Below are 22,961 nucleotides of genomic sequence, written 5' to 3'. Positions count from 1 at the left end.
CTTAAAAACTGCTATGCGTGAGAGTCCAGCCTGTGCCAAGCAGTGCCTGCATGAGGAGCAGCCAAAAGGCTTTTAACACCACAGCGGTAGGAACTCATCTCACTTGGGAGTTTTATTCTTGAATCAGAAATTGTTTTTTTTTTCTGGAAATAATAGCAAGAACAAATGCTCCCAGTAGGGACGAGCCTTTGCCCCAGGGCAGTTTGCTGAAATGGACACAGCTGCCCTGAAGGTGTTCTGCTGGACCAGAGCAGCTCATGGCTCTGCCCTTGCCCAGGGAAAAGGCAGGGCTGGGAAATGTTGGTTTTGGGGTGCCCCGAAATGAAGCTGCTGCATATCCCATCCCGGTCCCAAACCCTTTCTCACAGCCCCCAGCAAAGCACGGAGCCATGCTCAAGTTAAACTCTCCATTTATTGGATCCTTTTACAAAAAAAATCAACATATGAATATTGTGCTCGTGTTGAAGGAGTGTTCCTTTTTTCCTCCATTTTTCTTTGAACCCGGTGCCCACGGGGCAGTTGGCACAGGGCAGGGCGGCACCACTGGCGATGCTATTTACAGTGAACGGGAGAGAACCTCACTCCACACCCAGCTGCAGCCCCAGTCCTGGGATGAAGCAGCAGAAACATCAAAAAAGGGAAAAGGCCTTCCTTTGAGAAAGGTGCAGCCACTGAGGGACCCTCACTGGGATGAACCCCACAACCTGACCTGAGCTTCAGCATTGCCCCGGGACCATCACAAAACCCACAGCAAAGATGCCGGTCACAAGGACGATGGGGACAGTGGCAAGGGCTGTTCTCAGGGATGCCTCTCTCCTCCCCCACAATGAGGGAAGCCTGCAGGATGCCATTGGAGCAGAAAGTTGGGCATGAATCACAGATCCGTGCTCTGGATGGGCCCTGGTGTCTGTTGGGGCAGAGTGGGGTAATCTTCCTAGCAACAGAAGGCTGAGGGTAGAGATGGAGACAGCCCTGCACGTCCCTCCTGCCAGCAGCACATCGCAGCACCCACCCACCTTCACCCCAAATCCCTTTGGGGTTCAGCAAACAGGAAACCATCCTGCAACTCAGTCCCACCCCACAGGCACCCCATCACCAGGCATGTCCAAAAAAACCAACAGGCTGGGCAAGGGATGAGAGTGCTGAGAGCCTGGAAGAACAACGCAATTTTCCCTCACTGTTTCTTACTGGCCTGTGAATGAGAAGCCATGATGGAAAGGAAGAGCCCACCCAGCCCTGGGACTGAGGGCCTACATGGGTTTAGGTTTTGGAGTCCAGGAGGTGGGTGTCTGACAGCTGCCACGCACAGAGGCTCAGCAACCAGACCTTGCAATGCAAATGGCAACACAAACACTTCACGGTACATCCGCATCTTCCAAGCTCCATATATTACGGCCTCCCCAAAATAAGAACATTTTCCCCTAAGACTTCTGAAAATAAGCTGATGGGAAGTATGTATCTCTATTTATATAAAGTGCAATCCACAGCTGCCCCCACCCTGGCTGCCACCCATGCTCCAGTCCTCTATGTAAAGAGACTGAACCTTCACACGCTCTGTTTCCAGATGTTAAAACAAAAAAGAGAAAACAATACACAAAGGGAGAACCAGACGCCTCACTCCTTATTTCCCTGCACTCTGTGGTGCTGCTGAAGGTAGGTGCAGGAGAGCAGCCGTGTCCTTCCTCCACCCACAGGACCACAGCCAAGCAGAGCAGTGCGTTGAGCTGACGGCATCCGCTGTGTAGGGGAGGAACCAGCTCCAAACCCAGCTCCATGACCACAATCCCAGTTATGTTCCCCAGCCCACTTGAATGGAAGGTCTTTGTGGGATTAACCTTCAAAAGCAGCCCAGAGCCACACGTGTGTGCAGGCAGGATGAGGGTTTAAGGCAGGTAGATCCACCCCGGGCACATGTGTGGCTTTGCAATGGGGATGAGGCAGTGTGGGATCTCAGCAATCGCTGGCGCTTCGCTTTGGTGCTGCTTGGCTGGCACAAAGGAGGATGCCCATCTCTTTTCCCCACCCTTTGAAGCATTACATGATCTCAAAAGGACTGATACCTCTCCTTCCATCCCAGCAACACCAGCAGGTCAGCTAGGAGCACACGGGGCAGCTTGGTTTCCCTATGGCTGCAGCACAGGGCACCAGGAATAAGAACCACAGTGACTGCGGCACAGGGTCTGCTGCTGGGAGCTGGGTAAAGACCCACTGGGACCAACTTCTTCCTCACTCACCCCTCTTGGGTGGGCCCTGCGTGGTGAGCACAGCAGCAAAGTGCTCCTGGATGGATGAAAGCTGGAGTCCTCAGTTGTAGCTGTGAGGTGAGACGGTGTGTGAGAGGGGTGGGGAAGGGATGGGGCCAGCACGGTCACCAGAGCTGCCTTGACACTGGGAGAAACATCTGCAGCCCAACTCCTCCAAGCTGGCCTCGCTGTGGTGGGTCAAGAGGGGAAAAGGGGATGGGTAGGGAAAAAAAAAAGCCTCACGCGGCAAATCTAAAACACTTTCATTTTAAATAACAATAATTATAATTAAAAAGAATGGTCGCCCTTGGCCAGAAAAGGAGCAGATCCAGTAGCCAGCGCACCATTCCTCAGTGTACGATCCTAGGGAGCATCTTAACAGAACCATGAGGTCCCCGATGTCCCTCGTGCTCCGTGGGAGGAGACCGGAGTCCATGGCAGGAGGCATCAAGCATCGAAGCCCAGCTGAAGAGCCCCCCCTGCCCCACCCACCTCCAGATGGAGTTCGGAAGCCAGGGGTGCCCTGCTCCCTCCTGCTTTTAGATGAATTTGAAGCATTTTGTCTTGTCATGGGGCAGGCGGGTCTTGAAGAGGACCGAGTCCACGCGGAACTGGGTGTAGAGCAGGGGCATGTACCCATACACCTTGACAAAGAAATTGATGCACTTGTGCCGCTCGTGGAAGTGAGAGTCATCGTGTGAAAGCGCCTGGGGGCAGCCAGGGCAGCGGAAAGTCCAGCGGGAGGTCACCTGTGAAGGGAGGGACAGAGCCTTAGAAGGGGCACAGGGAGCAGCGCCTGCTGACTCTCTCATTGCTTAGGGCTTAAGAAGCCATTTCAGAGGGAAAGACTTTAAAAATGAATTTGTTTCAGTGCTACAGAACCACAGATGTATTTTTAGAGTAAGTAATTTGCCTCATGCTTTAGGCACTCACAGTGAGATGTTCTGAGGGGGCTCCAGCTTTCAGGAGCTGCTCAACAGGTGTCCCCCCTCATTGGTCTGGATGTGGCCATCCCATTGCAGTGCCCTCTGATTTGGGTCAGATTCTCTCAGATTGGGCACTGAGCTTCACAACCTCCCCTTTACAGCAGTTCCAGATGGGAGGAACACCACGTAGAAGAGCCCACCTGTCACATTCATGGCCCAGGCCCATCTCCAAGGCAGCTGGCCTGTGACAGCGAGACATATGTGGGGCTGTAAGAGCACTCTGCCAGCAGCCACAAAAAGAGGACTCATCTGAAATTCATGCTCAGAATTGTGACAGTCATTTGTCTCAATGGGGCAGAGAGACTTCAGCTGGGCCACAGTGTTTGCACCAAAAGCCTTCCGCACACCCGTGAGCCCAAATGCCTCCACAACCTTATACAAAAACAGCGAGGAAATAATTCCCACTTGTGCTGCACACCACAAAAGTAGGACATTTGGCTTTCAGGACTCAGCTGCCCTGCAGGGCCTCTGCTCACCCAGAAACCCGCTGCTCTAAGCCACAGTGTGAGTCGAACCCCTCCTCATCCTGCTTGTCATAGTGGCTGCTTCTAAGGGCTGTGCTCAGCTTTCACACCTTTTTGAACACACACTGCACCTCCTTGGGGATGGAGGGGACGTGTTAGCAGGTCCCAGCAGGTCACGCTCACAGCACAGCCATTTGGAGATGCACTGCAGTCAGAGCATGGTGAGGGAGGGCAGCAGCTGGATTTCCCCAAGTCAAGCAGCCTCCAAGCTGCACTCCGCACACCGCTGCACGTCTAAGGCATCCATCAAATCACCCAAGCCCTGCCTGGTGCCTTACCTTGATGGGAGGTTTCCTTGTGAGGTGTGAGACCAGGAAGTTCATGGCGATATCCTCGCAGTTGATGTACTCATCCACCATGTCGCGGATGGCCTGCGGCATCACGTAGGAGTACAGGTAGGCGTAGTACTGGTGAGGAAAAAAAGTTCTAACAATGCTCAAGGGGCCCCAAGCAGCGAGTGCTGCCCCAGCCCCCTCTGCTCCTGCTGTCTTTGCTGCTGCACAGCACTTGCCCAGCAGCAGGAGGATAACCTGCCCACCTCGCTAAGACAGCTCAGGACAACCCCTGTAAGGAAAGAGCCTGTCGGTTTCTCAAGGTCACCTATCAGTTCTCCCATAGAGAGAACACGTGCCATGGAGCTGCATTCTGCGCTGCTCCCTCCCAGCACAAACCACCCACAAGCTCTGCACACCAGGCAGCTACAAAAAACCACGACTTCCCCTGAAATTGCACATTGCAGTGCCTGGACTCTATAAGATTAAAGGTCGTTATCAACTCCCACAGAAGAGCTCTGGGAGACTCGAGTTGTAAATATGACACGGAATCTGAATCATACCTCCCATTCATAGACTCACTAAGGTTGGAAAGACCACTAAGATCATCTAACCCAACCATCAGCCCATCCCTGCGACTGCAAATGAGGGAGCATCTGGGTGTTCCTAGCTTGCAGAATCTATGTTTTGCCTGTGATGTGCCTCTGTTTGTTAGTGCTCTGTTTGGAAGGAGCCGGGCAAAAGGAGCAGTGTGCTGCAGTTTCTTCTTTAAAAATAAAAGCCCCACAACCACATGAACTCCAGTTAATCTGGGAAGGAAGGGAAAGCACCAGGCTGACTGTGGAGGAGCAACTGTGGACTTGATGATCCTTATGGGTTCCTTCCAACTTGGGATATTCTGTGATTCCATATCTCACCTTATGGAAGAAGGCAGCACCAGTGAGCACCATTGAGAGCTCACAAGAGTAGTTGGAGTTGTAGAGCCAGGACTGATGGGGGATGTCCCACGCATGGTAGCGCCCCGGGAAGCCGACGATGCGGTCCCTCGCCTCCCTCCAGACCCTGCAAACAGAAACACCAAGGTTTTCCAACAGACACCAACCTGGGCAGCACCTCTGGAGGCGAGCACAGCTCCAGCTGATCCCAGCCACACACAGGGCAGGACTGTGCCCTCAATACCAACAGAGCAGCTCCCAAGGAAGGGCTGCACGTGATGGAAATGCGTGCATTTAAGCTTGGTTATGGCTGCTTGCTTGGACAAGAAGAACAATCATTGTGAAAATATGCAATTACTGTGCTTTAAAGTTCAGGTATTTTATTTTTTTTTTACAAAAGCATGAAAGCATAACATGCAAAAGGTGCCTGTGTACGTAGGTTGTGCAGTGCAAGTTCACCCACTGCCCCAGCACCATCAGAAGGAGCAACCAAGTGACCACATGAGTTCCTCCCTGATCTCATGGAGTTGTGCCATACTGTACTGCAGGAAGGGGCTAGAGGCAGAAATTGTGGCAGGGATACAGAATTTGTTGAGCTTCTCTTGTTCTAAATATTGAGTGCAAAGCACAGCATCCCTTACCCAGTTCTGCCACACACAGCTGCGAGTGCAGAGCAGCACTGCTGGGTTTCTCATGTTGGTTCTCTTCCAGAGGCACCTTTGAGTCGCTTTTTCTAACTAAAAGGGTTGTGCTGCATGTTTAAAAGAAAACTTAGAATAGAGGCTGATAGCCCATAATTCATTTCTGAATTACACAGAGCATGGAAAGCTATGATCTCAGGTGAAAAGGCAGAGAAAGAGGCTGGGAAAGCCAGCGTGATGGGAAACTGCTGCTCCAGCTTCCAGCACGTGCAGGCACATCACCACAAGAAGCACCAGTGCTGCTTCTATTTCTTCTATACCCCAGAGCAGCCTGGGGTAATCCAGCCTCTTCCCAAGCTCCCTGGGATGTGGTATCTCCCAGCAGCTCTCTTTCTTCCTCCATACAGCAAAGACGATCAAAGCTCCCTTTAGGAAAGCTGCAGAGATGGTCAAGATGGGGTCTCCAAGATGAAAGGCACTAAGCTCCACTACCTGTCCCTATTTACAGACACTGCAGTGGTTACCTGCCCACTTCCATCCCAACCTGCACCCAGCAGCCTCCCCAGCATCCTTCACCCCAACACACGCTCGCAGTTGTTGCACAGGGAATTAATCCTGGGGTTCACATGTGAGAATGTGGGCTCGTTTAACATTCTGCTCTCATCTGAAGCTTGTTCTCCTCCAGAGAAATCCCACAGGATAGCTGCAATGCTGTCAGGAGTAATTAAGAAAAACGTCAGTGCTAAATGTCTAACCTGGAAACTAAATCCATCTTCCACATCGGGCTGATGGCTTCCTTCAGATGCACTGGTCTGACCTCACTAATGGTCCCAGCTGCACCTCCACACTCAAGTCACTCCATGACTACAAGGACCGAGCCCCAGGTAGGAGCCTGGAAGGGTTTTCCCTTCTCCCCAGCCACTACATCAGGCAGCAGGAGGCCTTCCCTATTTTCCTAGCATGCATGGAGCTCCTGGTTCCTCCACCCTCGGTCCCTTTCCTGCTGAGCTTCACAAGCAATGGCTGCAGGGCAATTGTGGGCTGCTGACAAAACAAAGTTCCTGAGGGCTCTGAGCCTTCATTACACTACTTAACACAGCAAACAGCAAAGATAGGTTTGTTGTTATGTCCTCAGTGAAATTAAGGAAACTCCAATATAACCTGGTAATGAAAACTGAGCAATTAACACTGCCCGCAGCTTCCCTGGCACCATCCTCCCAGCAAGCATTTGTGTGCTGAGGGTTTCTATCAATCCAATATGACTGTTTTGAAAAGCTGCAGCAGAAACCACTCACTCCCTTTCACTTCTCCCACATCCACATGAATGTGACGTTTCCTTTCCAGATCAGCAGCAAAACCCGGAGTTCCTCCAGCAGAGCATTTTGGTTGCACTCCTTGCTAAGGTTTGTTCCCAGCAAACAATCTCCATGCAAGGTGCTCCGGGCCTGATCAGTGCAGCCTCAGCCAGGCACTGCAGATGAGCAAAGGCAAACAGAGACCAAAGAGGGGGAGAAAATGGCCAAGAGCCCGCAATGGGGCATGGAAGGGAGCCAGGAATCCCAATGCCTGCTATAATCACTTAACACCTCATTTCTCACCCCTCAGAGAGAGCGCTTTCCAGGCATTTTGTGCCTTTCTGTCTTTGTCTGAAGCAAGAGCCAACCCATCTGGGAGGGAGAGGAGAGCTGCTGCCCGCCTCCACCCCCTGACAGCTGTCAGGAGCTCTTGGATTTGCAGTCAGCCCCACACCAGGCTGACAAGCTGCAGCCAAGTGAGGGTGAGCAGCAGCAGCCTGGGGAAACTCCTATGCAACCACTTTCTTCCCTGGGCTCATCAACAGGGAGCTGTGTGCCAGGGCAACGTCGAGGGAAAATGCAGGTGTTGGAACAGAAGAGTAGGAATGAGAGCAACCAGCACTCTGTGCAACATCTCTTTTCTCCATGCTCTGAGAGAGAGATGCTAGAACAGCTGTCACATCCCAGTGCCACACAGAGCACAGAGGAGCGATGACAGCCCGCTGTGAGCACACGAGCAATGAATCCCTGCAGTGAATGTCGTGGCCTCGCTGATGGCACACAAAGCATGGAGTGCAAAAGCCTTGGGTTCATTTTCCAGTTTTCTTCCTCAACAGGCAAGGAAAGCAAGTACTGCCAACAACATTAAGGGAACATTATCAGAACTGCAAAAGCCAAAGAGCTGAGGTTAAGACATGTGAGAATCAGGTTGCCTGGACAACCTGGAATCAGCCCACCTGCCTGCAACTCATTAACATGTAATGAATTAAAGAATTCATTAACACATGCTATTCCTGAACCGTGAAGCCACGGGAAGGGATGTGTTCATCCTTGGTCAGGCCCTCGTTTTAACCACGATGGCCACACTGCACAGAAAAGCTGCACCCCGTGCCACTCACCGGAACCCAAACATGATCTCGTCGTGGCGGAGGTGAGCGTCGTCGTCGATGGACAGGATGGCTTCTGTCTCGATCTCATCCCACGGCAGGAAGCGGTTGTTCAGGCTGTTCTTCTCTGTACGGACAACCTACCAGACAAAGAACACTGCAGTCACGGTGTCTGTAGAGGTGATGGAGAGATTTGGGGGCATGGTGACATGCTCCAGCTGCAGTCCTTTGGCTATCGCATTCTGGCTGTTGATTTTGGCACTGCTTTGCAGCCCCTGTGACAGATAAATGGTTTCTAAGCAGAAGGCACCAGCTCACCCCAGCCTTCTACCTGCTGCCTGCCTCTCAGACCTGGAGCCACACACCAGGTACCAGCTGCAAGTGCTGCCTTTGTGACACGGCTCTCATAACCATGCGACAGCCAGGGGGGAAACACGGCAGCTGCCAGCAAAGCAGCCCTCATAGCACTGCTCCAGCTCACTCCAAACGGAGCTGTTTCACCAAATATCCCTGCTTTGTCCCTCGGATGTGAGCCATTTGCAATACCTCCCTCTGAGAACATCTCAGCCCAGCTTCCCACCCCGCTCAGTCCCATCTCTCTGGCTCTCTGCTGGACAATCAACTCTTGCTTTAAAAATAAAGAGGTGAAAAGAATAAGGCGTCATGGCAATAAAACTCCATTAAATAAGATTACATTTGATCACATAAAAAAGCTCACACTGAAACCATTAACAACGGAAAATATTTGTATTGGGGATCTGCATGACAGCTGGTAGCATTAAATTCTCATGTAAAGCCAGTGTTAGTGCTTTCATCTGTCAGTAGCTACTGGGGGACAAAGAAATGGAATGTCTGACAAGAATACATTAAAATATCCCATGGAAGAGCCATCAAAAGCACGGACACTATTATAGGGAGGTGACAAATTCCACAGCTCCAAGCCACAGTGGATCAGGGTGGGAATGATAATAAGGAGGCACATGGGAGAGCAATTTAGGAGAGGCAGGAATCCAAAATCCAGGAGGTCTGGAGCACCTTCATGCCTGCTGACATGGGCAGGGGCTCCTCCAGCAAACTGCAGCCCACGTGCAGGCCTGGCCATCGCTCTGCAGCACGGTGACAACGTGGGTCTCAGTCCTGCCTGGGTGTCACAGCTCTGCTAGTAGGTTTGGAAATGTATTAAAGCCAGCACTGCTGCACCATTTATCCTTCCTTTTAAGAGCACACAACGCGCTGTGTCTCTGCTGTTACAATGAGATTTCCTCAACAAGCCTGATCTCATTGACACCTGTGGGTGGCTGACTCATTAGGATAGCAGAAGCTGGACCCAGTCCATTGCAAAGTGATTTAATGCTTTCCAGGCAAGGTCTTGCCCACGGATCACACCCAGCCAGCTGAAGATACATGGACAAAGAGCTGGGGCTGGGCAGAACAGGAGTTTTGCTGACAGCACCTCCTGGATTCTGCACCCAGGCCGCTTTGCGAGCTCCTGTGAGCAGCCACAACCACTGCCCAGGGCCAGATCTGCACTCTGGATGCCATTCACTCTCAAGGGAGAGGTAAAGATGCAATGCTCAGCTGAGAGGTCCTACGACCTCTGTTTTTCACCCCAGACATTGCATCTTCTTGGGCTGTAAAGATCTGGACAGGAAATAAAAGTGGCCCCAGCTGCCACAGCTGCATTTCGGGAAGCTCTGCACATCTGCAGTCAGTGCTTGCTTTGTGCTCTGCACAGAAAATAAGTGTGCTCCTGTTAAACAAGGTGCTGCCTTTCAACAGGGAGCATTTAAGATTAAAGCAGCTTGTAAATTGATGGATCCCAGGAAACACCTGGTAAACCTTATTGACTGACTTCTTGTTTTCCTGTAACTCGCTGACCACAATGCAGCTACTGCCAATTGAGAAAGAGAAGAGGATCCATCCTGAAACGTCTGAAGTTGGGATCCCAGAGGGGAGAGAAAGATCAGAGCATCAGCATGAAACTCTTCCCTAAAGAGACACAAGCTACAGAGAAGCCAAGTGCCTCCAGGACACAACGAGCACACTCAAATCATCACATTAACACAAAGGCAAGTTAGAAGCAATGAAAAGCTAGCACCTTTGATGGTTTCTTTTCAAAGCACCTGTCCTGTCTTACAGCATTTTTAGGATGCAGCTGAGTGCCATCCAACTTATATTCTCCTCTTATCCCTGGGCAGCTTCTCCAAGGAAGCAGCTGGGGACCTGCAGGCAGTGATAACTGAGAGATGATGATGAAGATGCCTGAGATTCCTATCCTCCCTCCCATTCCCAGGTGCTCAGTGCAGAGCCTGCTGCTGCTGCTGCCCAGGCAGAACTGGGATGCACACCCTGCACCTGAGCCACAGAAATAGGGGCATCACATCATTAGAAAGGAAATCTAATTCTTGAGAAAGACAGAAGTGAATCTGTCCGTAACTTCTTTAATGCAAGCAGCTGATCTTGTAGAAACAGGTTAGGGGCAACGGGGAGAGTCTTTGAATCAAGGATTTGAACCATTCGTATCTCTTCTCAAGTTTTTACATTTCAATGGGCCTCAGAAAACAGCAGATTTGTCAGGCATGAAATGGACTTTATGGACACAAATGCACTCTGTAGCTTATTAGGCTGGGTGAAAAAGGAAGGGTTATTATGCCAGCCAAGTGTAAAGGAAGTTCAACCCTCTCCTTCATACAGCATTAAGTGAGATTTAGCAATGTTTCCATGACTTTATCACAAAGTTAAGACACAGCCGAGTGGCATCCATCTCCACATGCACACAAGAGGCAAGGCATCCTCTGATCTCTGGGATCTGCAGGTCACAGGAGGCACCTGCACATCCCATGTGAGCTCTTCTCACGGCTGAGAGAGAGCGGGGCTGGTCTCTTCTCACTGGTGACAGGTGGCAGGATGAGGGGAAATGGCCTCAAGTTGCACCAGGGCAAGTTTAGGTTGGATACCAGGAAACACTTCTTCACAGAAAGGGTTGTTAAGCACTGGGATGGGCTGCCCAGGGAGGTGGTTGAGTCACCATGCCTGGATGTGTTTAAAATCAGTTTGGAAGTGGTGCTCAGGGATGTGATTTAGAGGAGGGCTGTTAGGGTTAGGGTAGGATGGTTGGGTTGTGGTTGGACTCAATGATCTTTAAGGTCTTTTCTAACCTGAGCTATTCTGTGATTCTCTGATTCTACACTTGTCTCTGGGAGATTCTCATCACAAGGCACAGCTCTGAGATCAGACATCATGGCACCAGTTGGTCTGCAAATGCTTTATGAAGCACTAATGGTAGATGGCTGGTGGGGTTGGTGGCTTTCAGTTAAGCCAAACGGGCTTTCCAAGTCACCTCCATTAACCTTCCTCTCTGCTGGTTCTTTTGGAAACAGGCTGAGCTCTCCATTTCTCACTCAGGGCTGTTTCTCCTGCCCCTCCATCATGTTAATGGCAGCTTCTGACACAAATCTTATTTCTCAACAGCTGTGAGCTGAGTGAAAACCCAAAGAAGGTGCTCTGTCGGCAAAGCATGACGTGTGCACTGCAGTGCTGTGCTCCTGCAAACAGGTTCAGCAGTGACCTTTACCCAAGGGGATTCTAATAGCCAGGAGGCACCAAATCCACTGGTGAGTGGAAAGACACAAAGGCACTTAGCAAAGAGCCACCTTGCCCTGTAGGGAACACGAGAGCCTCCAACACTGATCAAACACAGCACCAATGCCAGGACCTGCATGCAAACCCCAGCTCCTCCAGTCTCAAACCTGTCCCCTAATTTTGGTTATTTTTGGCTTTTCCTTGGGAGTGTTTTGTTAAACCCCCTTTGCCACCAGCAAAATTACCACGTGCAGCACTGTACAAAAAGATTACCATCACCCTCAGCTCCAAGTCCTGAATCCCCTCAAAGTTTGTAAACTTTGAAAACAAACCGCAAGACATGAAACACTTCTCACTGTGTTGGAAACATCTCCTCCTTTCAGCAAATCAAGGTGATTCGGTTCCACAAGTTTCCTTTGGCTCAAAGAGCACAAAACCCCAAAATTCAGTGCAAAGCTGTTTAGTACACCCATTTGCTCTTGGTGTTGTTCACAGTCATGTTGGCCAAACAGATCTTAGAAACATTAGCATTAAAACAAAGCATAAATCGATGGCCTGCCCAGCAGTAATGCCCCGACCAACAGCAAGATTTTGATTGGTTTTATACATAAATACAAACATGCAGTAAAATCAATATCTTCTAGCAATCTCCCTACTAGTGAGGCTTTATGCTTAAGCTTTAAATTAAGTGTCACATATAATTTGACAGTGAAAACATGAAGAATGTTTATGGCGCTGGAGAAATTCCGACAGCTCGACAACTGGACTGATTTCTGGGCAAAGAGCAAACGCAGCACAGAACTGGGAAGCTCATTGCTCGTGTCAGGCCTTCATCAGAAAAAAAAAAACCACAGATAAACAACCCACAAAAGAATGGCCTTAGGGGAGATGCCAAAGACAAAGAAGAAGCTTGCAGGAAAAGGATTCTTTTCCTTATTCCCAAATCTGTGCCAATTCAACTGGGAAAAAATATCAACGTAGCCAGAGCCAGGCTGAGGATACCACGAGCTCCCATGCACTGCACAGTTGAAAATTATGGTGCTGAAGACACAGGAGCCCAATACATCTCCCTCCTCTGCCCAAAGACTCGACCTCAATCTATAGTTGGAAGGAAAACAGCTCCTGCCAGCACAGCCTCTGGGGACAATATAGATGTACAGTGCTATCAATCCCTCTTTCTTGGCACCATCTCCTGCAGTTCTTAGTAGGACCCAGAGAAGCAAGTCACTGGTTTGCAGGAAGGAGTGCCCTAGCCCAGCATCAGCCCCTCTGCCTTCCTGCTGCTCAAAGGGCCACAGCAAACCCCCACAAAGTGCAACCTTGTCCTGATGGTGTCACCTGGGGACACAGACCCTGCTAAGGACACAACATTCCACTTTGAACATCTCAGAATGACCAAGGTTGGAAAAGACCTCCAAGGTCATCCAGTGCAACCACCCACCCATAATTCCCCACTAACCACGTCCCTTAGTACCACATCTAAATGATTCTTCAACTCCTCCACGGATGGTGACTCCACCACTCCCTGGACATGCAGGAGCCGTAGGGAATTGGCAAGGTCAGAACCTCACTGCAAAGAAAAAGGACCAAAGCATCTCCCAAGCTGTGGATAAGCAGTGCTGCTTGGTCCTGCTGGCTGACAAGGTAGGGAAAGCAATTAAAAATCAGTCACAATTATGCCTGATAGAGAGCACTCTATTAGTGGAGTTTGGGAGATCCAAACTCCAGCAGGGAGGGATCAACAGGCAGTAGCTAGAACGCCTCTGTCCTTACCTGAGATCATTCTGTAATCAGGACATGTATTTTCAGTTCTTAAGTTGGACAAAATCCAGATATCCCAGTAAAGCAACGTGTCCAGCTCAGTCCTTAAGACCCACTGGCTACTGGATGGACCAAATCACAAATGCTGAGTCAGAAGGTGATTTACAAGGCAGAAGGGGCTTCCTTATCATGGGTGTTGTGTACGTGCAAGGATTTGTAAGCACAAAAACAGGATACATCTGGGCTATTTACCAGGGCTGGCTCCATCCCTGCCCTGATGCAGCCAACATGACAGATCAGACTGGCATTTGCTTCTCTGCATTTGAAAAGCTGAGCAATTTTTAGGGAGTGCAGCCATCACAACAGGTTTGCACTGACCAGCCACAGAAACCAAGAGGTTGGGATGGTGGAGGGAGATGCAGCATGCTGCAAATAGCCCTGGGTACAGCACAGAGCTCAGATCCACCTGACTGCCCTTACCAGGGACAGCCATGATGGTGCTTAGTGAAGACCATGCTCTGCCTCCTGAAGGCACAGCACCACACCTCGCTGCCTCTGGCTCTGTCCTCCCCGTGCAGAATCATCTCCTCCTTCTGAGCTCAATTCCCTCCATGAGAACACCCTCCTACTTTGCAGAGAACAGAAATTCATCTCATTTCTACTGGCCATCATCCTGCTTTCCACAGCCAAAACCACACTGAAAAGCCCAGATCTAAGCCTGGAGCTCAGCCAGCAATTCTTCACTTAATGAGAAAGAAATCCATGCTATGCTCTGCAAGTTATGCTCATTCTTGCACACGGACAGGCTGTGGGGCACAGGCAGAGGATGGAATGCAAGTGTGCCATTCCTGTCACGAGGGAAGGCGTGAGGACATCCCCAGCACTGTGGGTGTATCTGCCAGCCCCCAGCTGGTTGTAATTCCAGGGGAAATTGCAGCTTTGCAATGCGTAAGTATGGTGTTAAAGCACCTTCCAGCAACGCTGCCAAACACCGTAAGATCTCAGCAGCCTGGCATTTTGTAAAGAAATAGATGCTGTTGTGATTGCCTTTAGGATAACTGAGGTTTAACAAACTTTGGGATGCAGTCTGCAACTGGGCTGGCTCCCAGCTTCTCTCCAGTGCAGCAAAACAAAGCAGCTGCTCCTCCACACCAGCTCCCACTGACCTCCTGTGCATTCACCTGCTCTGCTGCTCGATTCAGTGGCATTCACACCAGACACCAGCTCTGCGGAGATGCTCAGCAATGGGATTCTTCTTCAGTAGTCTTCATCTTTTTTTTTTCCCTTCCCTTTAATCTTCTCTTGTAAAGATGGATTTCAAAGTGACCATTATCCACTTTCTCATGTGTTAATTATCCTGCTGCTCCAGCCTCACTGCTTTCTTCTTCACCCCGAAGCAGTTGCACTCCCTCTGTGCCCCACACCCAGCCAGGCTCCAGGCACCAATGCTCTGCTGCCTCTCCTTTGGAGGAGCTTTCAAAATTGGAATGAAAAGGATTTGGAGACTATTTACAAACTCATCTCCAAGGGTACAGGAGCTTCACTGGAAGAGTACGGAGATGTGAAGCTCTCTGTCTCTCAGTGTCACTTGTGGTCAAGGCTTTCAAATACCTCATAAGTATTCTCCCCTGGTTTCACCTTACTTCCTTCTCAGCTTTCTGAAGCTCTGATCTGTACTTCATTAAGAACTGTGGGGCACGGGACAGCAAAGCTCCACACCTGACTGCCATAGGCACTTGTGGGATTGCATGTGAACAGATCACTGCCCTGAGATGAAGCCATGGGAGCAGGGAAGCACTGCCTCGCTGGGTTTCCAAACTGATCATCCCAAGTTTTTATAATTAAATCAGCAATATCTGAAGGCGTGAAGTTCCCACATGCAGGTGAGTGGTTTCTTTATCAGTGCTCTTCTAAGCAAGGCAAACATCAGCAACTTGCCCTCACTTGGAAAATCCTGTAATGATACAGCACACCAAACCAAGCTGTGTTTCAACAAGCCAGCACCATCTATCTTTTCCTAATCTCACAGGGCAGCTGTGATCAATGGACATTTGCTAACAACTCAAAGATCTTTGGATGGAAATATGTTGTTAAGAGGGTTTTCAAAGGTCAGTCCTATACAATGGGAATACTGCCCTTTCAGGCCCTGAGCAATGAAAATTCACAAATCTCACCAAATGCCTGGCAGCACAGCACCAATTAAGTGAACAAACAGCAGACGAGGGTACAACAGGCTCCCAGGCATTTTGGGGATCACAGGGACCCTGGCACTGAGCTGTGCAGCAAGCGATGCATGAGGCAGGGGTGTTACCAGCAGTCAGAGCTGCTGCACATTGGTTAGGCTCTAGAGCAGCAACACAAAATTTAGAGCAGCAGTGTTAGAACAGCCAGGAGAGAGCTCAGAGCAGGGCTACCCTGTTCCTGCACCTGAACCAACCACTGGAACACTGAAATGCAGATGAAGAAGAAAAGTCAACCAGCTCACAAAGGAACCAACTGGGAAAGCCTGTCCTGACTCTGGTAGAAGTATTCCATGCTCCAGCCCTGTGCTCCCAGCTGCATTACATCACAGGTGTGCCAGGAGATGTGCTGGGCCAGGTAAGAGTACAATGTCAGTATGCTTTCTTCTTTGGAAGAGCCATACTAGAGCTAAAGAAAAACACACAACAAGCAAAACTCAAAACTTCTTAAGTACTGAAGTCCAGATCTCTCTCAGCTCCTCACTCGTAAGAAAACTCTGCTAGCTAGCTCACCTACTCCTGCACTCATGGGAGTGGACACGTTGCTAGTCCCTTGGCCTGCACTGAGAAGTTGGGCAGCAAATGGCTTGAGAGCTCAGGGCTGGGTCTGAGAGAGGCTGTCACACTTCATCTGCAAGACAGAGCGTGTGAACAATCAGCATGGTGGGCTGGGAGCACCCTTGAGGGATCCTCTTCCTGCCAAGGTATCAGTTGCCATGCAGCACCAGGTCACCAGCACTGAAGGGAAGGAAATACAGAAACAGCCATTGTAAGGATACAGAAACACACAACAGAGTCAGAGTGTCTCCAATGGAAGAAGAAAGTGCTGGAAACCCTAAGGAGGATTACTGGAAATATCTTTTTTCTCTTCACCAAGTGAGGCAGCGCTTATCTTTCCACACTCTGCTCTTCAGCTGATAGCTCAGCTGCTTTAATTAACTTTCTTCAGTGCAAATCCTCAGTGTTGTGCAGATACTTCTTCAGCAGATTCCTTCTCTTTCTACGAGCTATCTATCAAGCAGGATTTCCATTACAACAGTATATTAAAAAAAAAAAAAAAAAAGCCCAGAAGAGCAGTTGCAATTATTTTTTGATTTGGTAAAATCTGTACGTCTTGCCAGCTTGAATACATGATGTTTAATGATGCTTGACAATGCCGTTCAGCATTTAGAAGTGGATGTGTCCCATCCTTGAAGGCTTCTAATATAGACATTCACATCTGGGGCCTCAAAGTGAACACTGTATCTCAATTAGTGGAGGAAGGAATGTGGACACACTACTCACAACTTAAGGAGCAGTTATTAAAACGCTGGTATATAAGCAAAGTCACGATGCCATTAAGTTGCAGGTAGGTTATTTTTGGTGAGGGGAGGACAGAGGATGCATTAATGCTTATGTTGCTGAGAGCAAGAAGCTTGGCCCCAGTTCTTCCAAGGAGGCCCCAGATCTTCCATGAAGAACAATCAGTCACGCACCTCCACTTCTGGCTTCCAGGTGCGCTGAGGATGAGAAGTTTTCTGCAGAGATTATGAAGTTGAAATCTCACTGAGAAAGTTCTGATGGTTGTGGATGAAATAAAGACTTTCTGCCGGCAAGCGTCCTCAAATCCATTCCCCAGAGATGAGAGCTCTTGCGTATAATGCTAGAAGAAAAGAACCAGCAAATCCGTACCACAATTCCTTCATCAGCATTTTTATCTCTCATTTTTCTCTGGAATGAGTACAGCTCATGGACAAAAGCAATTTCCATCAGCTCAAATATCCTAGAATCATAGAATGGCCCGGGTAGAAAAGGACCACAATGCTCATCCAGTTCCAACCCCCTGCTATGTGCAGGTCACCAACCAGCAGACCAGGCTGCCCAGAGCCACATCCAGCCTGGCCTTGAATGCCTGCAGGGATGGGGCATCCACAGCCTCCTTGGGCAACCTGTTCCAGTGCCTCACCACCCTCAGTGTGAAAAACTTCCTCCTCATATCCAACCTAAACCTCCCCTGTCTCACTTTAAAACCATTCCCCCTTGTCCTATCACTATCCACCCTCACAAACAGCCGTTCTCTCTCCTGTTTATACACTTTCTTCAAGTACTGGAAGGCCACAATGAGGTCTCCCTGGAGCCTTCTCTTCTCCAAGCTAAACAAGCCCAGTTCCCTCAACCTCTTCTCATAGCAGAGGTGCTCCAGCCCTCTGACCATCTTAGTGCCCTCCTCTGGACTCATTCCAAGAGCTCCACGTCCTTCCTGTACTGGAGGCCCCAGGCCTGGACGCAGTGCTGCAGATGGGGCCTCACAAGAGCCGAGTAGAGGGGGACAATCACCTCCCTCTCCCTGCATTAAAAAAGGTTTTTTTTTACAAAAAAAAGGGTTTTTAATGCAGCCCAGAACACAGTTGGCCTTGCTGGCTGCAAGCACACACTCCTAGCTCATGTCCAGCTTCTCATCCACCAGCACCCCTAAATTCTTCTTCACAGAGCTGCTCTCAAGGAGATCGTCCTCCAGTTTATATAAATACCTATAAAATATGAGAGAATAGAGTCAGGATATCACCCTGACAGGGGTCAAACAAAGAGGAAAGGAAGTTTCAGCAAACAGGCCGTTGCTGAGATAAATGCCGTATCACAGATGTGGCAGGGCCAGCTGTAACCAACAGGATTCCAGCCCTGTGTTGCTTTCTGAAGGTTCCCCCCTGCTCATCTGCAGATCTGGATGCTCATTCTCCAGGTACACATTACTGTGCAGACAAGCAGAGAGCGGCAGCAGCACCATCCCTTCTTTCCTAAACTTCAATTAAAGCATGAAAGAAAATCAGGGGGGAAACAAAGGCTTTCATCAAGAGGTTGTGAATGCATTACATAGATGGTTGGGATAAATGCAGGCAACCATAACCACCAACAACCCAAAGTACTGGCTAGGAATTAAGGACCTCTTTGTGTTAGAAATTACAAAGTTCACATTAATTAGGTATAATTAAAAACAATTCCTTTTTAAAATTCCCATAAACTGAACTTAATTATCGCCAGTGTTTTGAAACCACTGTACTTTGTCACCTGCATTCACAGCAAGAGGAAAATGAGCATTCTTACAGTGTTATCTAGCTTACAGCTGCTACACTTGCAGAAAAATGCTTTTGTTTTGTTCCCTGTAAGGTTTCTTCCATAGTAAAAGATGGTACTGCAGACACTCCGGACTCAAGGCAGTCTGGGAAACCGAAAATTTAGATGTTCAATATCCAACTTTTTTCACTGGGCTAACACACATAGGGTACCTGTAGTGAAACAGGATACAGCGGTTAGGCAAATAAATTGCAGCCCTTGGTTCAGAACTCAGCTCCTCCATCACCTTTCTTCTTACTGAATGGTTTCACAAGATGAGCTTCTTCCTATAGCACTGCTGGAAGGAGCCAGATGCTGCTTTTTGGGAGGTGAAACGCTCCATATTCACAGCACAGAAAGGAGAGCCATCATGCTTCATCACTAACCACAGAGCTGGATCGCAAGAAAACTGAAGAAAAAGCAACCATCAGACAGAGAAGGGAGAGCAGCGTCAGATTTCTTGTGGGGAAAGAGCTGCAAGTGTCCAGAAGATGAATAGCACTGCAGCTGCTGTGCCACTGCCAGCCACTGGTAAATCTGGGAATAAGGAACCATTTCCTGGGAATAAGAAACCATCTCCTGGTTGGAGGCTGCAATACGACGAGGCTGGCCTCTGCTACCTGCCAACATTTACAAGCTCTCACATGTAAGAAGCATCTGATTACACATACAGTTGTCTTCAGCGATGATTCCCTTCCTTGGTTTTCCTTCCTGATCCCCCAAAGCAGCTCCTTTCTCCAACCAACCCCATTTGCTGCATCCTAAGCCAAGGGAATCCCAAGGCAGGCTGCTGTACCATTTTGTCTATGGAAATGCTCCTGGCACATGGGAGAACTAAGCACTGGGTTGAGGCAATAGCAGTGGTGTACTGCAAGGCTGTCTGAGTTAATATTCAGTGTGCAAATCCCCGAGAGGCCGGAGCTGCTTGTTACATTATCAGCACACAGTCACGCCTCGCTGCACCCCTGCTTCGGCCCCAGAGTGACAAGCATCTGGGTTTTAGCAGCACAGGTAAACTAAGCAGCCAATTTGCTGGGATATGGTGAAAGTATAGAGAGAGACAGCAAATTCCCGGGGATCTGAAGGCTCACCGGGCTCCTCAGGCAGGCAGCAGGTGGTGCTACATGCCTGGCAGCAGCACAGACACAGCCAGCAAACACACAGCTGCCCTGCAAATCTGTGCTCTGCAAGAGCCACAGCGTGTCCCCAGTAAGAAGGGACCCACAGGGATCACCAAGGTCAAGCCCTGGCTCTGCACCACCCAAACCCTATGGCTGAGTGAGGTGTCCCGGTGTTCCCTGAGCTCCAGCACTGGGGCTGTGCTCACTGCCCTAGGAGCTGCACCATGCCCACTGCCCTCACTGCTCTCCCTCACTCCTCCTTGTGAGGCTGCCATGAGGAGCTGCAGGCCGCCTTGAGGCCTCCCCTTAGTCTCTTCTGGGCCAAACAAAGCTGCTCCTCATCCGTCTTGCCCTCTAGACACTTCACAATACTTGCAGCCTTGTTGCAAAGCTCCAACAAAGCAAAAGGGCATGGTAGCATTTCCCCCTGGCTCCTGATTCACTGGGGCAACTCAAGGGCCAGCACAACCCAACAGGTCTGCAAGGCATCAATGCTTTTGGATTTGAATTCTTCCAAAGATTATTCCTCCTTAAACAAGCTGCTAAATTGAATAAGCTTGCCCAGCCGGCCACCAAGCCAGCAGAAAAGGACGTGTCCACTGGGACAGGCTGCAGAGATCAAAGCTTGCTGCTTATTCTGCAACAAAACTCTAAGGAAAGGATTAGTCACTGCCCACAGCCACAGTGGCCGGCCTTGGCAGTGAACCCAGTCAAATTGCTCATAAATGCCTACAAGCAAATATCTCCTAACCCTGAGGAAAAGGAGAAAGAAAGCTGCTGCAGGGCTTTTCCAGCCTCGACTCCATCGCTGAAGGACCACAGAAATGGAAGTCAGTTATGGATATACAACTTTGGGATGAATAAGCTTTAGACTGCAGATTCATTGGTGTTCCACGCACGATGCCAGCACCCCTCTGCAAAGGCTGCCAAAACAAAGTTGATCAAACATTGCCAGGACACATGGAGAGCTGCTGCAGCACCTCAAGTCAAAGTAAAACCACAACACACCCGCGTAACCCTGATCCAAAACGCCCTCCTAGCAACACCCCCAACTTCAGGTCAGTACCAAAGCCTTGCCTAGCAGCTAACAAGGGCTCGTCTCACTCGTCTTCTGCCTCCAGCACACCCAACCTCCAGTGAAAACGGATGGTTAGCTAAGTTTGCATGCAGGTCACTGACGGTCCCCAGGCTTTCAGGTGTTGCCACTTCTCCCAGCTATGCATCCAAACAACGGATATGAGAATGGGAATGTCAGCACTGAGCCAAGAGCAAAAAAGGATAAGATAAATAAAAGGCAATGCAGCCTGGAAATGGCAGTGCGTGGCAGACGCACTACTGTAAGTGATGCACGAAGCATTCATCCTCATGAAGTCTTTCATCTTCTGTCTTTTCTGGGGTTGTTCAGAGCCCTTTGGCAAGCAGGGATGTGTGCAGCTGCACTACAGCACAAAGGCTCTGGAGCCCAAAATCTCTCCCTTGGGCTGGGAAACTCAAAAATTAAGAGACCTTCTCATGAACTGAAGACAGAACATAAGTGCTAGAAACGCATCTTGGCTCAGTTTCAGAGACACAGACTTGAAGATGCTGGAGTGGGATGGATGGAAGTGCATAGATGGGGGCCAAGTCTTCTTTGTTTGCTTGTTTAAACTTGAGATTAAAACCAAATTTAGGGCCCTTCTGAGCTGAGTCCTCTCTTTCCTAATCTCCTCAAGACACAGTGAGAAACGCAAAGAAGAAAAAGCACGCATCGAAGAGGGAAGGGAGGTGGAGTGCTCTGATTGCTTCCCTGCCTCAGGCTGCAGTCCTGGGGGGCTTTTAGGCAAGTTTCTGAATGGGAAATGGAGAATTTAATTGCTGCATTGGAGGATCTGTGGCTGTTTTGAGTGCAAGCTGCTGCAGAGTTTAATCACCTCGCTGTTTGGGGCTTTGTGTTCTCTCTGCTGAACACTTGCAGCACAGGTAGCCTTCTGAAATACTAAGTATGTTAAAATAAATTCCCTTCAACTACCTCTGGCTGTCCAAACTCAACTCTTTGCTTTAGGGTTGTAGGATTAAAATGAGACCAGAAATGAGAATCCTGTCCCCTACCACAACCCACGTCCTGCTCAGAGCCACATGAAGACAGGCAGTGAGCTGCTAAAACCATGTACTGGATTCATTAAGCATCAGGACTGGACAAACTGCTACACCACAGTTCTGAAGAGGAAGCACATGCATATGCCCTGCAGCCAGCAAAACCAGCACATCAGCACCAGAGCAGAATGCAGCAAGGTCTGAATCTTCTTGGGTGCATCTTACTGCCATTTGTGTGGGCTGGATGTGTGGTTTACTTGGTGTTTTGCTTCATTTGTTTAACTTTTATTTACGTGGGTGAAAAAGCTGCCAGTGAATTGCACAGCAACAAGTGAGGTTCTGTTGTCATCACCTGGATGTCAGTTAGAAACCCTGAATGTGGAGAGGCTGAAAGAGGAGGCTGAAGTTTCCATCCCAGCCTGAACCATGTCTTCTCCTTCGTGACATGTTCTTTGTCTTGCTGCTGGAAATCCTTCTGAGATTGATGTGTGCACACCATCTCACTCAAACCACCCGTTCAGAGCAGAGATTTAATGCAAGTCCCTTTTCCCTCTTACCTCACTCCAGGAGCACAGCTCCCAGGCAAGATGCACAACAGCATCTTCAGCACTGCCATCCCACCTAGCAGGTGACATGGGCAGGTTTTCATTCCTGGAGGATACTGTGACTGTGGCAGATGAGGGACAAGCAAACCACCAAGGTTACACAGCACGATGTCACCACAGTGTCACTGCTGCCAGGAGGTGCAAGTGAGGCTGAGATGTGGCTGTGAGCACGGCAGTGGTGATGCTCTGCAGGTTCTTCTGTTTGCCTAAGTTCTCCTAATGAAGTGCTACAGATGCAAACACTTGCAGAAAGGAAGCTTTTAAACCTGCACAAACAGAATACTCACTTGGAACCTTTGTGTTTTTCTGCTGCGGTGCTATTTAATGTGAGATGGGAACAATTTGCATAGCACAAAGGCACTTCAAATTCGAGGGCAATCTACCTACATCTGTTTCAAGGGCAACCTTGAATGACTACACACACATCTTTACATTAAATTATATTTGCACCCTGTCACTTCAAGCCCAGTACAGAGCCAGAATCTTT

General features: G+C 49.4%; 1 protein-coding gene across 11 annotated transcripts in view; it reads right to left on the bottom strand.

The window, feature by feature from the left end:
- Positions 1–2,492: 2,492 nt before the first annotated feature.
- EXTL3 (exostosin like glycosyltransferase 3) overlaps positions 2,493–22,961 on the bottom strand; it is a 131,222-nt gene continuing 110,753 nt past the window's right edge. For all 11 annotated transcript variants that reach the window (XM_090136567.1, XM_090136565.1, XM_090136574.1 and 8 more), the window contains 4 exons: positions 8,015–8,142; positions 4,943–5,087; positions 4,032–4,160; positions 2,493–2,992 (listed from right to left, as the gene is read on the bottom strand). In XM_090136567.1, coding sequence (XP_089992693.1) covers positions 2,783–2,992; positions 4,032–4,160; positions 4,943–5,087; positions 8,015–8,142 — 612 coding nt within the window. In that variant the 3' untranslated portion in view covers positions 2,493–2,782. The remainder of the gene's footprint in view (positions 2,993–4,031; positions 4,161–4,942; positions 5,088–8,014; positions 8,143–22,961) is intronic.

The sequence above is a fragment of the Phasianus colchicus genome, chromosome 2, assembly GCF_987193195.1.
Source record: "Phasianus colchicus chromosome 2, bPhaCol1.hap1.1, whole genome shotgun sequence".
Classification (NCBI taxonomy): Eukaryota; Metazoa; Chordata; class Aves; order Galliformes; family Phasianidae; genus Phasianus; species Phasianus colchicus.
This window is presented reverse-complemented; position numbering and strand designations above follow the sequence as displayed.